The 14,857-nt window shown below is 49.8% G+C and overlaps 1 protein-coding gene across 1 annotated transcript in view; it reads left to right on the plus strand.

Moving 5' to 3' along the window:
- The first annotated feature begins 2,584 nt into the window (after positions 1-2,584).
- The window catches only part of Cacna2d4 (calcium voltage-gated channel auxiliary subunit alpha2delta 4), a 100,504-nt gene continuing 88,231 nt past the window's right edge, over positions 2,585-14,857 (plus strand). The window contains exons 1-6 of the mRNA XM_055604234.1: positions 2,585-2,832; positions 5,920-6,001; positions 7,680-7,796; positions 8,159-8,218; positions 9,674-9,836; positions 10,577-10,708. Coding sequence (XP_055460209.1) covers positions 2,585-2,832; positions 5,920-6,001; positions 7,680-7,796; positions 8,159-8,218; positions 9,674-9,836; positions 10,577-10,708 — 802 coding nt within the window. The remainder of the gene's footprint in view (positions 2,833-5,919; positions 6,002-7,679; positions 7,797-8,158; positions 8,219-9,673; positions 9,837-10,576; positions 10,709-14,857) is intronic.

Consider the following 14,857-nt stretch of genomic DNA (forward strand, 5'->3'; position numbering starts at 1 on the left):
CATCAAGGTGTTATCGTGGGTGCAGTGCCCAGAACAACGGCAGCATCTGGACAGTCCAAAATCCTGAGCGTGACAGATGATGACAGCACAAGTAACTTGGGTCTTTGGTGACATTTTTGACCAGCATTAATCAATTCTGGGACCATCTGCCTCTAGCCTTCTGGTGAGCTATGGGATTCTCATTATTTCAGTAGCCTTGCCATTATTTTTTATTACAACAGAAAAGAAACTAACATAATGTCCATGTATATATAAAGGTTTGTATGCATTCATGTGTGTGTGCGCGTGTGTGTATATGTACATGCAATTGTGTGTGTGTGTGTGTGTGTGTGTGCATATCTGTGTGTGACTATCTGTGTGTGTTCATTTGCGCTCATGAGGTAGAAACAGGAGGATCAGGAGTTCACAGTCACCCTTGGCTACGTAGTGACTTCAAAGCCATCCTGGGAGATTGGTCTTGCCTGAAAGATGGGACTCTGAAGTGATGGCTCTGATCAGATCGTCTCAGATTTCAAATCCCTGGTTAGGAATATTTAACTAGTATGAACCACTGCAAATACACCCAAACTAGAGAAAAAGAAAAAAAAATCCTCTAAAAAGGAAGTGGACACAAAGTCCCAGCTCTGAAAGAAGCTATTTGCTGTTGATATCTGCTGAGATGGGGAAAATCATTTCTCTCTAATGGAACATCACCGGGCTTATCAACCCCACTCTAGGACAGTCCCCATGCCCGGGAGTATTTATCTGGCCAACACAGAATGGATTCCATTGTGGCATGTGCGTGCGTTTTGGTTTGGTAACTTTTTGTCTGCGAGCCTCTCCTCCCCTTCGATTTGTGCGGTGAGAAAGGCAGCATGGGCCCACACCAAAACCCAGTGTCCTTTCTCCAGGACCATGGACAGAACCCACTCTCTCCATTTCACACCTCCTGTCACAGTAACAGCAAACTGCAAGATCCCGCCAATCTTGGCAGCATTGTGAGCAGAGCCACTGAGCCGGCCACAGAGTCCCCGGTGGAGGCCCTGAAGAAGAGCGTATCCAATGTGCCCAAGGAACAGCAGGGACCAGAGTAGGAAGAGCGACCAAAGCAGGGAGGTATGGGACCTTGTGACCTGCAGTTAAAAAGGTCTGACTCAAGCCAGGTGGCAGCCACAAGATCCCCTGAGCAGGGTGAGGACAAAGGCCTTACATTCTCAAGAGTCCCTGAGCCAAGGAGACCAGCTGTCAGACAGGAGCCACAGGAGGTACAGGGACTTCTTGAGGTAACCCGTGCACGGCTGATTGACAGGCATGCTTGGTGAGACCAGATACAAGGAGAGCAGGGAGGTACGGCAGTGACTGAAGGATGCCAGCTGGAGCTGACCACCCAAGGGCCAGCACAGACCGAGGGCTGCAAGGTATATAGAGGGACATCTGTATCAGGAGACAACTGTTTGCCGGCTCTGTGCAGGAATCCCATGGTGGATTCCTGATGGTGGATCCATGGATGGAAGAGTCCTGGATTCCAAGGGCTGGCCATACCAGTGAGACTCCAGAGGGGCACATAAGGGGCAATCCAGAAGAACCCCCAAGTTAGGCCATGGAAAGTGACTGGCTTGTAACCTAGAGGGGGAAAAGATATACAGAGAATTTTGACTAATGTAATGTGATGGTTGACCAAATGTCTATTGGTCATGAGGCTACATGCATACTCATGGTAAAAGAATACAGACTTAAAAAGAAAGCTGTCTGGTACAGGTTACATGTGTGAACTAAGGACACTATGCTAAGTAAGGTAAGACAGTGATAAAAAGATGACAATGACATTTCACTAAAATGAAACAGTCAAAAATCAAAGACAGAAAGTGGAGCGGTGACTTCCAGGAGGGGATGGGGAAACTTTGTTTAATAAGTATGTTGTTTTTGTTGTTGTTTGTTTTTCAGCAGGTCAAAACTCTGGTGAGAAACACTGTTTGCAGAGGGATGTGTTTGAACAGCATGGAAGTGCTTGGTCGCCAAGTACATTGTTAGAAAAGAGGAATATGTCCCTCCCGGGCAAGTGAAGCTCCAGGTTGCTGAGGTTGACTCTATGCTTGCCTGCCTCAGTTGGCTGGCCCCAAAGCTCCAGGCCTGGAAACACGAGCCATACTGCCTCCTCCCCTCTCTCCCCCTCAGCACCCACAGAGCCTAGCCCCTACAGAGTGGGCTGGCTGTGCTGTCCCAAGGATGCTTGGAAGATCCTTCAGGGCCTGGGCCTAGCACAGCTCTGAACAAACAGCTACCAAGGTGGGCATGCTCATTCCACTGAGTTCAGAGGATACAGGTTGGCCTCTTTGGAACAGAAGGGCATGCTAGACCAGCTGCTCAGAGCTGGAATCAGGGCAATCCTGCTGAGGTCACCCCACTCCTGCACCAGCCCCCTCCTCTGACAACAGAAGGGATTAGAGGAGAGGCTGATGGATTAGATGGGGGGGGTGCTTGCTCAGGGCCTCTCCCTCTGGACGGCCAACGGCAAAGCATCTGATCACCTGGGGTGGACCCTCTGCTGGTTGCAACTGGAGGCAGTTTCTTTTACTTGGGACTGGCCAGCAGGCAGAACACTTGCATGCCCGGGGAAGTGGGGGGCAGCAAGCACACTCACTGCAGGGGCTGTGTCTTCTTCCCCTGCCCCATGCCCGGGAGAAACACCATGCCAAGATGCCCCACAGCACCTTCCAGCCACCACCGGGACCACTGTGGACAGTGGACAGCAGCGTGGACCTTCCTGCCGAAGATGCCATTCATCCTGTGGCTGCTGCTCTTGGACACCTCCCTGCCTGCTGTGAGGGGCCAGACCACAGTTCCTCTGGAAACGTGAGCCTCGAGTTTGAGCCTACCCTGAAGACCCTTCTTGTAGCCTCCTCCCTCTGGCCAGCTGCCCTGCCTCTGAAACACCCTTTCCCCCCTATCTCCTGCCCTCCTCATACCCTTGCTGACTCTGGAGTCCACCTGCCCTTACCTTCTGGCTTTGTGTGGTTGATGGCAGGGCTGGATGAGGAGGCAGGCACCCAGCAGGGAAGATAGCTACAAGATAGTGTGGGGTTGAGCTGCAGTGCTTCTGTGCAATGCTTCTGTGCAGTGCTTCTGTGCAGTGACTACTGTGCCCTACCCCCACAGGACTCACTGAGTGATCTCTGCTTGAATCCTGAGAAAAGTCAAAGTGTCTGTAAATGGACAGGCGGCTATAAACATACGGGCATGATGGTGCCTACAGACACACCAGGGCCTTGTCTAGGAACTCAGGATGGGTTTCAATGGTCTTGTTCTTTCTATGACTCTCTGCCTCCTTCAAGGCTTTGATTCTACACTGCAAAGTAAGCCTGGTGTTTGGGAAGAAATTGGCACCCATAATTTACACCTGATACAATTCTCTCTGGGGGTTTGTTTTCAGTCAGGAAACGTTCCAGATACTAAAGGGAGCTGAGCATCCTAGACCAAATCTATGCAGCCCGCTCTGCTATCCACTGTCCACAGTGGTCCAGGTGGTGGCTGGAAGGCAGTGTGGGGCATCTTGGCCTGGTGTTCCCACTGAGGATGGGGCAGGGTAAGAGGGCAGAGCCCCTGCTGTGAGTACACTGTGAGCCTCGCTGTCAGGACAGGGGCCCATGAAGTACCTGTGATTTGGGAAGAGTAGGCTTCCATGACACGGCGTGACCCTCCCCCCTGCTTTGCTTAGCACTGTCACAGTGATGGCTTCGGGCCAGGCAATCTCTCAGTGAGAGAGGTACTACCGTTCTCCAAGCACGCAGGCCCCCCAGATGAAAGTGCTGGAATCTGTCCTGCTGAGCCTGCCTGGCTTTTGAGACAAACCCCTGCAGCCTTGCACAAGCTGAGCAGTTATCTCAGAAGGCAATTTCCAGAGTGGCAGGGGGCCAAGAAAAGATGGCTGGCATCCAGGGTGGCCATCCACACAGAAACCTCAAGGGCAGCATGGGATAGCCACCTCCACATAGCCCTGCTGCTGCCTTCCTTTCCCAGGAGGACAGAGCTCTGCCACCCCCACTCCTCCCTCTCTCACCAGGTCCTTTGCAGTCCTCTCCCCTCCCCCATCCTGTTGAGCCTTCCAATGGGCCCTCAGCCACTGCCACTTGCCCTTTATACACAAGCCAAAAGCCTCCTGGTGACTGATCCTAGAGATCAGGGGTGCCCTCCATACCTGGCATTTTGGAGTGCTCCCTTTTCTCTTGAACACAGGGACTGGCTTCTCGTGGTCTCCTGAGTGATTTCTCTGCCACCCTCAAGAGAACCTTGCCATCTGCATGTCCCTGAAACCACAAGATCCCCCCTGCCTGTCATCACAGATCAACCCATACTACACAGTTTCCTTGACAAGAGTCCATTTGCCTTCAGTGTCTCAGTCCTGTTCCTGTCCTGTGGCTCCACCCAGTCTCTTACCTGTCAGACTCCCATACTCAATGGGTATGCACACTTCCTCCTGAGCATCATGGGAGTTTGTCAATGTTTTGGTAGCTCCTAAGGTACACTCGGTGGCCTTGTGTCAGACATGGCCCAAGCTGCATGCATCGCCTTCCCCAATTCCTGATTCACTAAGGCGACCTTCCTTATCTTCTCAGCTACAGTCAACAAGCCAGGCTGGAGGCCTTGAAGGCACTTTCCACTCCTCCGAGCTCTCTACCCAGAATTCTCTTCCAAATCTCCTCACCAGGCTAACCTTTACTTCTCTTTAGATGCTGAACTCAGAGCCTGCCTCCTCCACCCCTTCCCTCTCCATGGTTACCATCCTCCGCCAAGGCGTACCACACTACTCCATGGGAAAGGGTGTCCGTATGGGGTGTGGCCACTGTGGAGATAGCATGACATACAGTCACACCTCAGTAAGCGCCGGTGTCAGTCTGTGCTGCTGACCTTAAAGGAACCACACTTGCTCTGGCTGCCTGCTCCCGAAAGACTGGGAGCCTACCTTCTAGGAAGGAAGGAGGGGGCAAGGCCCCCATCAGGTTACCCTCCCAGCCTGCCCTACTCTTAGAGCCCAGACAAGGACTTTGCAGCATTCCACCCCGCCCCCAGTGCCTGTGGGGGTTCAACAGGTCAGGGTCTTATGACCTCCATTAGACACACAGTAATGGACCGATCATTGAAATGTGCAGGTTGGCTCAGGAAGTTGCAAGCTGGTTCAGGGCTTTCCCGCTCTGGTCCAGACCTTCACAGACTTTCCCTCCTCTTTCCTGTCTCACCGAAAGGTCCTTGATACCATAAGGGCAGGATTCATTCTGAGCCCATTAGCTCTTTGGTCCTCTGAATCCAGGCAGAGTGTGCATGGTGCCCTGGAGCAGCCACAGACCCCCATGAGTCCTCTAGTTCCCCTCCCGGGCCAGGCTGCAACTTCGGGGGACAGTTTACTTTCTGTCGCTGTGATAGACACCCTGACACAACTAGCTTAAGGTAGAAAGAGGTTGCTCACCATTCTGGCTTACAGTCCGTCGTAGCAGGGAATGCAACGTAGCACAGAGAGGAGTGAATGCATGCTTCCTTGCTTGCTCCCTTGTGCTCAGCTCAGTTGCTCTAGTTTCACACAGTTCGGGACGAGTGCCTAGGGAATGGTGCCATCCACAATGAGTTGGATCTTCCCAGATCAATTAATTAAGACAGTCCCCCAACAGGCATGCAATACAGACAGTACCTCCTTGAGACTCTTCCTGGGTGGTTCTAGGTTGTGTCAGGTTGACAACTAAAGCTAACCATCACAGGAATGTTGGGTGTTGGTCAGTGTGTGTGTGTGTGTGTGTGTGTGTGTGTGTGTGTACACATGGATGTCTGTGGGTCACAAGTGTGCCTGTGTTTGAGACGCCTGCTTTGTATGTATGCAATGCAGCTGTCACCTTTGAGGATCTGGCATCCAATCCTCATGAGAATGTGCTCACAGGCTTCCCTATCCTGCAGAGTGAAGCTATGGGCTGATACCTTTGGCAGGAATCTGTACAACACGGTGACCAGATACTCAGGCTCTCTCCTGCTGCAGAAGGTCAGTGTTCTTCCAGGAAGCTCGAGTATGGTCAGAGGGCCTCTTCCCAGACAGGGATGGAACTCCCAACATCACAGCTGTAGGAGGCCCGAGAGACCATCTCTGTCAATCTTCTCATATTCAGATGGGGCCCAGAGAGGCTCTACTCCGAGGGCTAACCAGTTTTGACAGTGGGGTCAGGAGCATTCTGTCAGTTCAGATCCTCAGGAAGCCAAGGATGAGATTAGACATGCAAGAGGTTCATTGGGTGGGTGGTGGAGGTTTGGTGTGGATGCCTGGGAAGGAGCCAGAGAGAGCTGATCAGAGCACGGACAGGGGGCCAGAAGGGGCAGCAGGCTGCCAGCTGCAAGCAGCGGGTGTCAGTTTCCTCTCTGCAAGCATGGAGGTTCTGGTGGGCACTGGCACCCAGGCTGTACCCAGGGACACAGCATCCCCCCTGTGCCCTGGCAGGCTGAGCCTGTGCCTGGCTCCCAGCAGAAGTGGGCCTGACAGAAGGGCAACCTTGTCGTCCTTGTTCATTAAGTGCTCAAGTGCATATCCATGGCTGACCCGTGCTCAGCCAGCTCTTGAGCCGGCATCATTTTCTGGTACCCGACTCCCTGGACACGTTCTCAAGGGCGTTGCCTTCTGTTAGCACCATAACCTAAGAGACTGCAACATGCTTTAATTCAAATTTCCACAATCCCAAGAGGCATCTTCTCCATCTTGCAAATGATGGCATCCTCAGCTTTTATGCCAGCTCTGTGCACACTCTGAGAGGGAGCTCTCATTCCCTTTGTGCTTCAGAAAGTGGGAGGAGCCAGGGTGGACCCTTGGGGGCTCTCGAAAACTTAAGAGCCCTCACAATACTCCACAACAGCCTGTTTGATTTCCCTCTTTGAACCCTGCAGCCGCCGGTGAGGAAGATGAGAAGGGATTATGCAGTCATTTGGGGTAAAAGCATTATCTAATCGAAGCTATGCATTCTACAGCACTGTCAAATGCTAGAGAAGCATCATGTCTTACAGAGGAGGATGCTGAGTAACCTGCCTAAGATCACGGGACTAACAGGTTACAGGGCTAGTCAAGAGTCATTGGTGACTCATTCTGGATTGTCTCTGGGCAGATAGGAATTTGAAACTGACTCCTGGGCTAGCCTGGACTCACTGGCATCACTTCTCCTGGAACTGTCGTTAGGTCCCTCAGTAGGATGCAGGTACACACACACACACAGAGAGAGAGAGAGAGAGAGAGAGAGAGAGAGAGAGAGAGGATTCCTGTTCTCAGGAGCTGACCAAAGGAAAATGGACACATGGACACTGAGGCTGAATCTCAGTCACCTTCACAGGCATCTCATTGGGCATCATGAAAGCTGTGGATTGCAAGGAACAGGGACTGCTGGTACCCCACCTCCCCCAGTGTCCAGTCTCCCCTAAGCTGCCCATCTTACTCCCTCTGACTGGTTTAATGTCAGTCAACTCCCATTGAGGATAAACACTTTCCTCCGTCTGGAGGCCTGCACAGAGAACATCTGAAGACAGACACTGAAGGCTATGATTAGGAGGTCATGGGGTGGGGTGGGGATCTGACTGTAGGGGAGCTGGTAAGGTTTTAGGACAAGAATGGCCCTGCTGCATTCAGATACAGGCACCCTGGTCCAGAGCAAAGATATACTTCTTTCCATCTTTGCTCTTTTCAGAAGTACAAGGACGCAGAACCCAGTCTGAAGATCAAAGAGGTGGATGGCTTGGAGCTGGTGAAGAAGTTCTCGGAAGACATGGAGACCATGCTTCGGAGGAAAGCCGAGGCCATTAAGGTACCACTGCCCATCCCCCAGCACTGGCCTTGTGGACCTTCTCAGGGACTCCACTGACCGTAGATGGCCGTCTCCTGGCTGAATGCAGTACAGACTATTATACTAACCAGGTCACCACAGGCATCAGGGTACATAGCCTACAAGAGCCTCCTGTTCCCAGGAAGGCTTTGTAGACGTTCAGGGACAAGGTCACCTGAGCACCACAGAGCACCTAGGAACCGTGGAGGTTGGGGCCTCATGGCTGAAAGGGCGAGAGAAGCAGAGGGTTGAAAAGGAGAGGGAAGAGCAGAGAGCTTGGGCTGGGGTGGCAGAGGAAGGCAATTGCTGATGACTGTCCCTTCCCTTTGCTCTGCCTCCCTCAGAGCCTGGTGGAGGCCGCCGAGGAGGCTGACCTGAATCATGAATTCAATGCATCTCTGGTGGTAAGTCTAGGGAGTGGGTGCCAGGCTGGCTGGCCCCGACCCACCCCCATAGCAGCTGGAGTACCAGCTGTGAGGGGAGCCGGGCAGCAGCCGCTCATTCTATGTCCCCTGGCTTGGTCAGCGAGCCTTTCTCCCCACTTCCTGATGCTCTCAGAGATGGTGTAGAGAAAGCGTGGGTGGAACAGCGAGCAGTTGGGAAGCAGATGGAAGAGGGAAGGCTCAGCAGGGGCAGCCCCAGGGAAGGCACTTGGGAACCTCAGGCGCTGAGGAGTGCCTCTGTGCTGAGATAGGTGAAGGCCCAGGAAGAAGAAGGCTCGGTTGGTTAAGGATGCAATGAGTGTAAGCCCTCTGTCCAGGGGACAGTAGGATGGGATATTACCTGAGAAAGGCCAGGATCCAGAAGTGGCGTGGGGTGTTGGGTGTCCGGTGTCCTGGTTGCTTTCCATTACTGTGGAAACGCCATGGCCAAGAGCAACTTGGGAAGGAAAGGGCTTATTAGGTTTACACATCATAATAGTCAGTGGGGGGAAGCCAAGGTAGGGAATTCAAAGCAAGAATCTGGAGTCAGAAACTGAAGCAGAGCCATGGAGGGAAAATGCTTACTGGGTGTTCCCTTGGTTCGCTCAGTTTGCTTTCTTATACAACCATTCACCAGCTGCCCAGGGGCGGCATGCCTCTCCCCAGTGGACTGGGCCCTCCCACACTAATCATTAGTCAACGAAATGCTCCCACACGCTTGCCTCCAGGCCGATCTGATGGAAGCATTTTCTCATTTGGGGATGCCTCTTCCAAGATGGCCCAAACTTGTGTGAAGCTGACAAAAAGACTAAGCAGCTCTCTAGCTTGTAAAAGCTGGAGTAGTCAGGGAGGAACCTAGCTGGACCTGAGCTCACAGAGCTAATACTGACGCAGGGGCAGCAAGATGGAGCTGGAAGGGGTGTTGTGGCCACAGTTCTAGAGGGGTCAAGGTATGAGGCTTGTAGTGTGGAGGGAGTAGGGAAGAAATGGCTCCAATTATGGTCCCTTGGCTCACAGCCTTCCTGCCCTGTGGGGAGGAAACAGAGCAGGACACAGGTCCGCTTGCAGGGCAAGGCCCCAGAGGCTCTTTGAACCATCTGACTCTCCAGGGCCCTCACCACCTGGAAAGAAACTGACAGTGCTGACATGGTCTTTTGCCTCCACTTGGCTCCTTGAGTCTCCATCCGTCTGTCGTCTGTCTGTCTGTCTGTCTGCTTCTGACTTGTGATTTTTGCCACCATCCACTAAGCCAAGTGGAGAACCAAAGCAATGATTGAGCCAATTGGAGCCCCATCAGCCAGTGACACCCCTCATCCAGTTATCTTCATGTGTGTTGTGACCTCATCACCCCAAGTGCGGCATCACTGGGCTCCGGCAACCCATCCAGCCCGGCCTGGCCTCACATCCTCTGACCTTCCTGCTCCCCTCCCTCCCCAGTTTAACTACTACAACTCGGTGCTAATCAATGAGAAGGATGAGAAAGGCAACTACGTGGAGCTGGGAGACGAGTTTCTCCTCGAGTCCAATGCGCACTTCAGCAACCTGAGGGTGAATGTCTCCATGAGCAATGTACAGCTGCCCACCAACGTGTACAACAAAGGTGACCGTGCCCTCGCCACTGGGCAGTCTAGGGGGCAGGATGGGGATCCTGGAAGGTTTTAAACGTTTCGTGTCTGTTTTCCCCGGACGCACTACAGGGCATTAGCTGTTCCCTCCAACCTCCCAGATAGGATGAGAAGAGAAATCACTCTACACAGGCAGAGTGTTCTGTTTTCCATTGCTGTGACAGAACATCTGAAGCTAAACAGCATGGGAGAGGTTTCCCGGGCTCAAGGTCTGGGCAGCTGAGTTTAGCCAGCATGGCAGTGCTTTGGTGAGCCTCCCGGCTGCATCCCGCTGTGGCAAAGGGTGTCATGCTGGGGGGTCTGTGTAAGGGGGCTCAACCACGCAAGGAAGCAGGAGGCTGAAGAGTGGGGAAAGCTAGCCTCTCCCTTCTACAGAAACACTTTCAAAAGAACTCACCAGAGTCCATAGAATTCTAAAAATCTCTGTCCTAGGGCAGCACCCACGGTGGTCCAACCACCTCCCCGCTAAACTCTGTCCTTTCTCACACCACGCATCCAACGCAAGCCCTGGGAACACACACACAGGCTGCGTCCAAACCTCAGCACGCGGGCTGGGAGAAAGGCGATGCCTCTGGATGAGTGAGCACGGGCTGTGTGCGAGCCAGATGCAGCCCTAAGGGAGGCAGGCGAGCTCACCTGTTTTTACATGTGCAGTCCAAGTTGTGCGCTTCTAACTCCATTCCCCCTGAAGCCCCTTCTGTGTTCTCACCTCCAGACCCAGACATTTTAAATGGGGTCTATATGTCCGAGGCCCTGAACCCCGTGTTTGTGGAGAACTTCCAGAGAGACCCTACCCTGACCTGGCAGTATTTTGGCAGCTCAACTGGGTTCTTCAGGCTCTATCCAGGTGAGCACTCTGGGTGACATCGCTGTCACCTCTGGGCTCGTGTTCTGAGAATAAAGCACTAAAGACAGGTCCTAGCATTCAGACCCCTCATAGCCCAGGCACTTTCAATGCACACTTGGCCTTCTGGCAACCTACCGTGAATAGTCAGTGGGAGCACAGCAGTTGTCACCGATGCTGAGTGAGCACTTGATCTGGGAAAGCCTGTGGGTGATGCCCAGGAGGATACTGTTCCTAGTTGGAGAGCAAAGTGTGGCAGGAGAAAGGTCTCTTGTCCACCCAGAAACAGAAAGGGGGTAGGGAGAAGCTCAGTGATACACAAGTGCCACACAAGCATGAGGATCTAAGTTCACATCCTTAGAACACACGTGAAAAACTCGGCAGGTGCACACCTGTAATCCCAGCAGGGGTGGAGGCAGGAGGATCCTGGGAAATCCCTGGGCACCCACTCTGGTGCAAATGGTAAGCTTCACATTTAGTGAAGTCTGTGTCTCAAAAATTAAGGTGAAGGATAACAAAGGAAGACACACATTGTTGGTCCCTTTGCCTCCACAAGTCAAGTGCACATGCTGGTGCTAGCCCCCACATACACATATGTGTACACACACACACACACACACACACACACACACACACACACACACGCATGCACGCACACTGCATACCAAAACAAAAATGAAAAAGAAAAGGAACAACAACAACCACAGTGTTTGTGGGTCTTGACTTCCGGTTTCTTTCACCTCCTCTCAGGTTTCTAAGTCCAGAAAGACTTGTGGTGTTCCCTTTTCTGGGTAGACAAAACAGACTGGAAAAAACAGGCCTCTCCATGGCCCCAGACTGGAAAGCCAACCCCTCTCACAGGGTGCAAAGAGCCGAGTGTGGCTCCCATCCCCGGCATCCTCCCTGGTGTCTCTGCCAGACATTCCCAGTCAGCTGTGGGTTTCTACGCCCGTGACCAGATTCATTTAAATCTCCCCTGATGCCTGAGGAACTCATGCTGTCCCCAGGGTAGAACTCCTGTGAAGAGCCCGCTTGGCCCATTTTCAATTGGATTTTTTTTTTCTTCTTGTTGAGCCTCAGGTGCTCTCTGTATATTCTGAGTATTAATTCCACGTCGGCCTAATGACTTACAAATATTTTCTCCCATGTGGTGGGTTGCCTCTTTCATCTGTTGACATTTTCTTGTAGTCTTTTAATGGATGGATTTTAAACCATCCCACCTTTCTCTTGCTGCCTATGCCTTTGGTGTTACAGGTGCCACGGGAATGCTCCGCTCTGTGTCTAGTAAGAATTCTGCAGTTGCGAGTCTTTACGCTTAAGCTTTTACTCATCTTGAGTTGACTCTGTATATTGTGTCAGTAAGGGTCCAGCTTCTTCCTTTTACATGTGGCTGCCTAGTTTTCTCACTATTGTTTGTTTAGAGACTGTTGATCGCTCTCTAATGCGCTCAGCATCCCCCGTCAACAAATATTTGGCCATGATGTTTCAAGGGTTTCTGTCTAGTGTCTCTCTCTTCTATTTCATGGGTCCCGTCTGTATGTTCATAACACACTATTTTGATGACCGAAGCCTTGCAATAAGTTTTAGGAGTAAAAGATGTGACTTGTTAGAGTGTCGCTCGCTTTTGTATCCTAGTGACAAAACAGCTTATGGGAGGAAAGATGTATTCTGATTCATGGCTTCCAAGGGTGTCAGTCCACTGACAAAGGAAGATATAGCAGAGTTCATAGCAGCAGGAGCATGTGCTCAAGGCCCCTCACCTTACAGCAAACCAGTAAGCAGAAGAAGCATCAGAATTGGGAGCCAGACAATATGATTTTTATCTATATGACTGTGTGCACCACGTGGGTGCAGTGCCCATGGAGGCCAGAAGAGGGCACTGGAGTTCTTGGAACTAGAATGACAGATGATTGTGGTGCTGGGAATTGAGCCTGGTCCTTTGCAAGAGCAGTAAGCACTTTTAACCACTGAGTGGTTTCTCCAGGCCCCCAACAGTTTATAGTTTTTATTACACTTTTTTTTTTTTTTTTTTACTTCTTTTGTGATGTTACTGAAAATTGAATCATTTTGGTAACTTCCTCTCCAGGTTGTTCATAGCAACTAATTTTGCTTGCTATGTAGCTCAATTCATTTAAGAGGTCATACTCCTTCTTTATGGACCCTATGGGGCATACCATAAACCAAGCCTATACAATATGAGAGCATAGAACATCTTTCTGCTTCCCTTTACCTTTGCCTTTTTTCTTTTCCATCTCTAATTTCTCTGGCTCGAACTTCCAATACTGGTTTTAACATAGCTATTTAAAGATGTTTTATGATACCTACAAATAAACACTTTCAATCTTATGTAATGGGTTTTTTTCCATTCATGGCTTTTGTTCTGTTCAAGTGGTTTTCTTCTGTCACTAGTTTGTTGATTCTTTTTGTCACGAAAGTGAGTTAGATTTTGCCAAATTTGTTTTATGCTTCATTTGAGATGATAATGTTAGGGCTTCTCCCCTCGTTCTGTTAATGTGACATTTTATATCAGCCAGTTTTCACGGGTTAGAAAATCCTTGCTTTCTAGAAAGAACATATCGCCGTTTTAATTTGCTACTGGACTTACTTTGCTGTGCTTTATTGGCGTTCCTCATCAGTCAATTCTGTTTTGGGAAATATTACGCTATAGTTTTCTTGTAGCATCTTTCCGTGTCATCAAGGTATTGCTGGCTTCATGTACTAGGTTGATAAATAGTATCTCCTTTTCAAATTTAGAGAAAATTTTGAGGAGTTGTGTGAAATCTTCAATTGTTTTCATCTGGAGGCCATTGGATCTAGACTTAACTTTGTTGGGAGATTTTTAATTTTTGTTTTTAACACCCTATTAGTTATGAGTCAATTTAGATTATTGTCATGATTTAGTTGTGGTAGTTGTTGTGTTTCTAGAATTTGTCCATTTCACATGGGCCGTCCAACTGGTGGACATTCAACTGTGCACCAGCCTTTCTTTTACTTCCACAGAATTAGGATGAACATCCCATTTTCACCTTTAATTTTAGTAATTTGAGTCTGTTTTCTTAACATCTTTGTCAATTTTCTTGATCATGTCAAAGAAGTAAACTTGTTTTCTCTGTAATTTTCTATTATTTCACTTAATCTCTTCCTAATTTAATTTTTCCTTCTTATATATTTATATTTGATTTCTTCTGTTTTATACGTTTTTTTAAATGCTTTATTCTTGCTAACATACAAACACATCACATAGGCGGTTTAAGGAAGCCACTCAAACACTTGCCCTGTCTTAAGCTCCACACTTCTCTGAACTGTCCTGCTTCATGGCCACTGGAAGCCATGGAGCTTCACTCAGGGTTTTGAACTTCCATGACCAGTTATTTTATTCTATGTTCTTTGCAGCAGAGTTTTTCTGCATGTGTTTGTGTACCATACGCATGCTTGATGCCTACAGAAACCAGAAGAGGACATCAGAGCCCCTGGGACTAGAGTTACAGATGGTTGTGAGCTGCCATGTGGGAATAGAACTTGGGTCCTCTGAAAAAGTGGCCAATATCCCTCATTCCTGAACCATCTCTCCAGCCCCTATCAATCACATTTTTATTTTCTTATCAACCTCAAAAAAGAAAGCGAGTATTACAGAGGTGAAGTTTTTTCTTTAATTAATTACTCTATCATGAGTTAGGTACTCTTGCTTGCATGTTGTCCCTCCTCATCACCTAGTATCACCCTCTCTTGCTCTCCTCCACACTTAGACTTAGTTACATATATACTAGCACACGCTGAAGGCTAGGATCCATACCTTTCTGAGTTTGGGTCAACTCCTCAAATACTGTACCTTCCACGTCCATCCATTTCTCTGTAGATGTCATTATTTCCTTTGTCTTTACAGGTAAATGACATTCCATTTTGTATATGTACCACACACTCTCTTTACCCATTCATCTATGGTTGGATAGCCAACTAGGTTGGTTTCACGTTCTTGGTATAATAAATAAAGCAGCGATAAAGATGCAGATGAACATGTCTCCATGGTAGGATAGGGAGTTCTCTGAGTATATGCCTAGGAGTGGAAGAGCAGGAATAGTCTATGGTAGATCTATTTTTTATCTGTTAGGGAACTTCCAGAGTAACTTCCATACTGTCTGTATTGACTTTCCC

The sequence above is a fragment of the Psammomys obesus genome, unplaced genomic scaffold, assembly GCF_907164565.1.
Source record: "Psammomys obesus unplaced genomic scaffold, mPsaObe1.curated_primary_1811, whole genome shotgun sequence".
Classification (NCBI taxonomy): domain Eukaryota; kingdom Metazoa; phylum Chordata; class Mammalia; order Rodentia; family Muridae; genus Psammomys; species Psammomys obesus.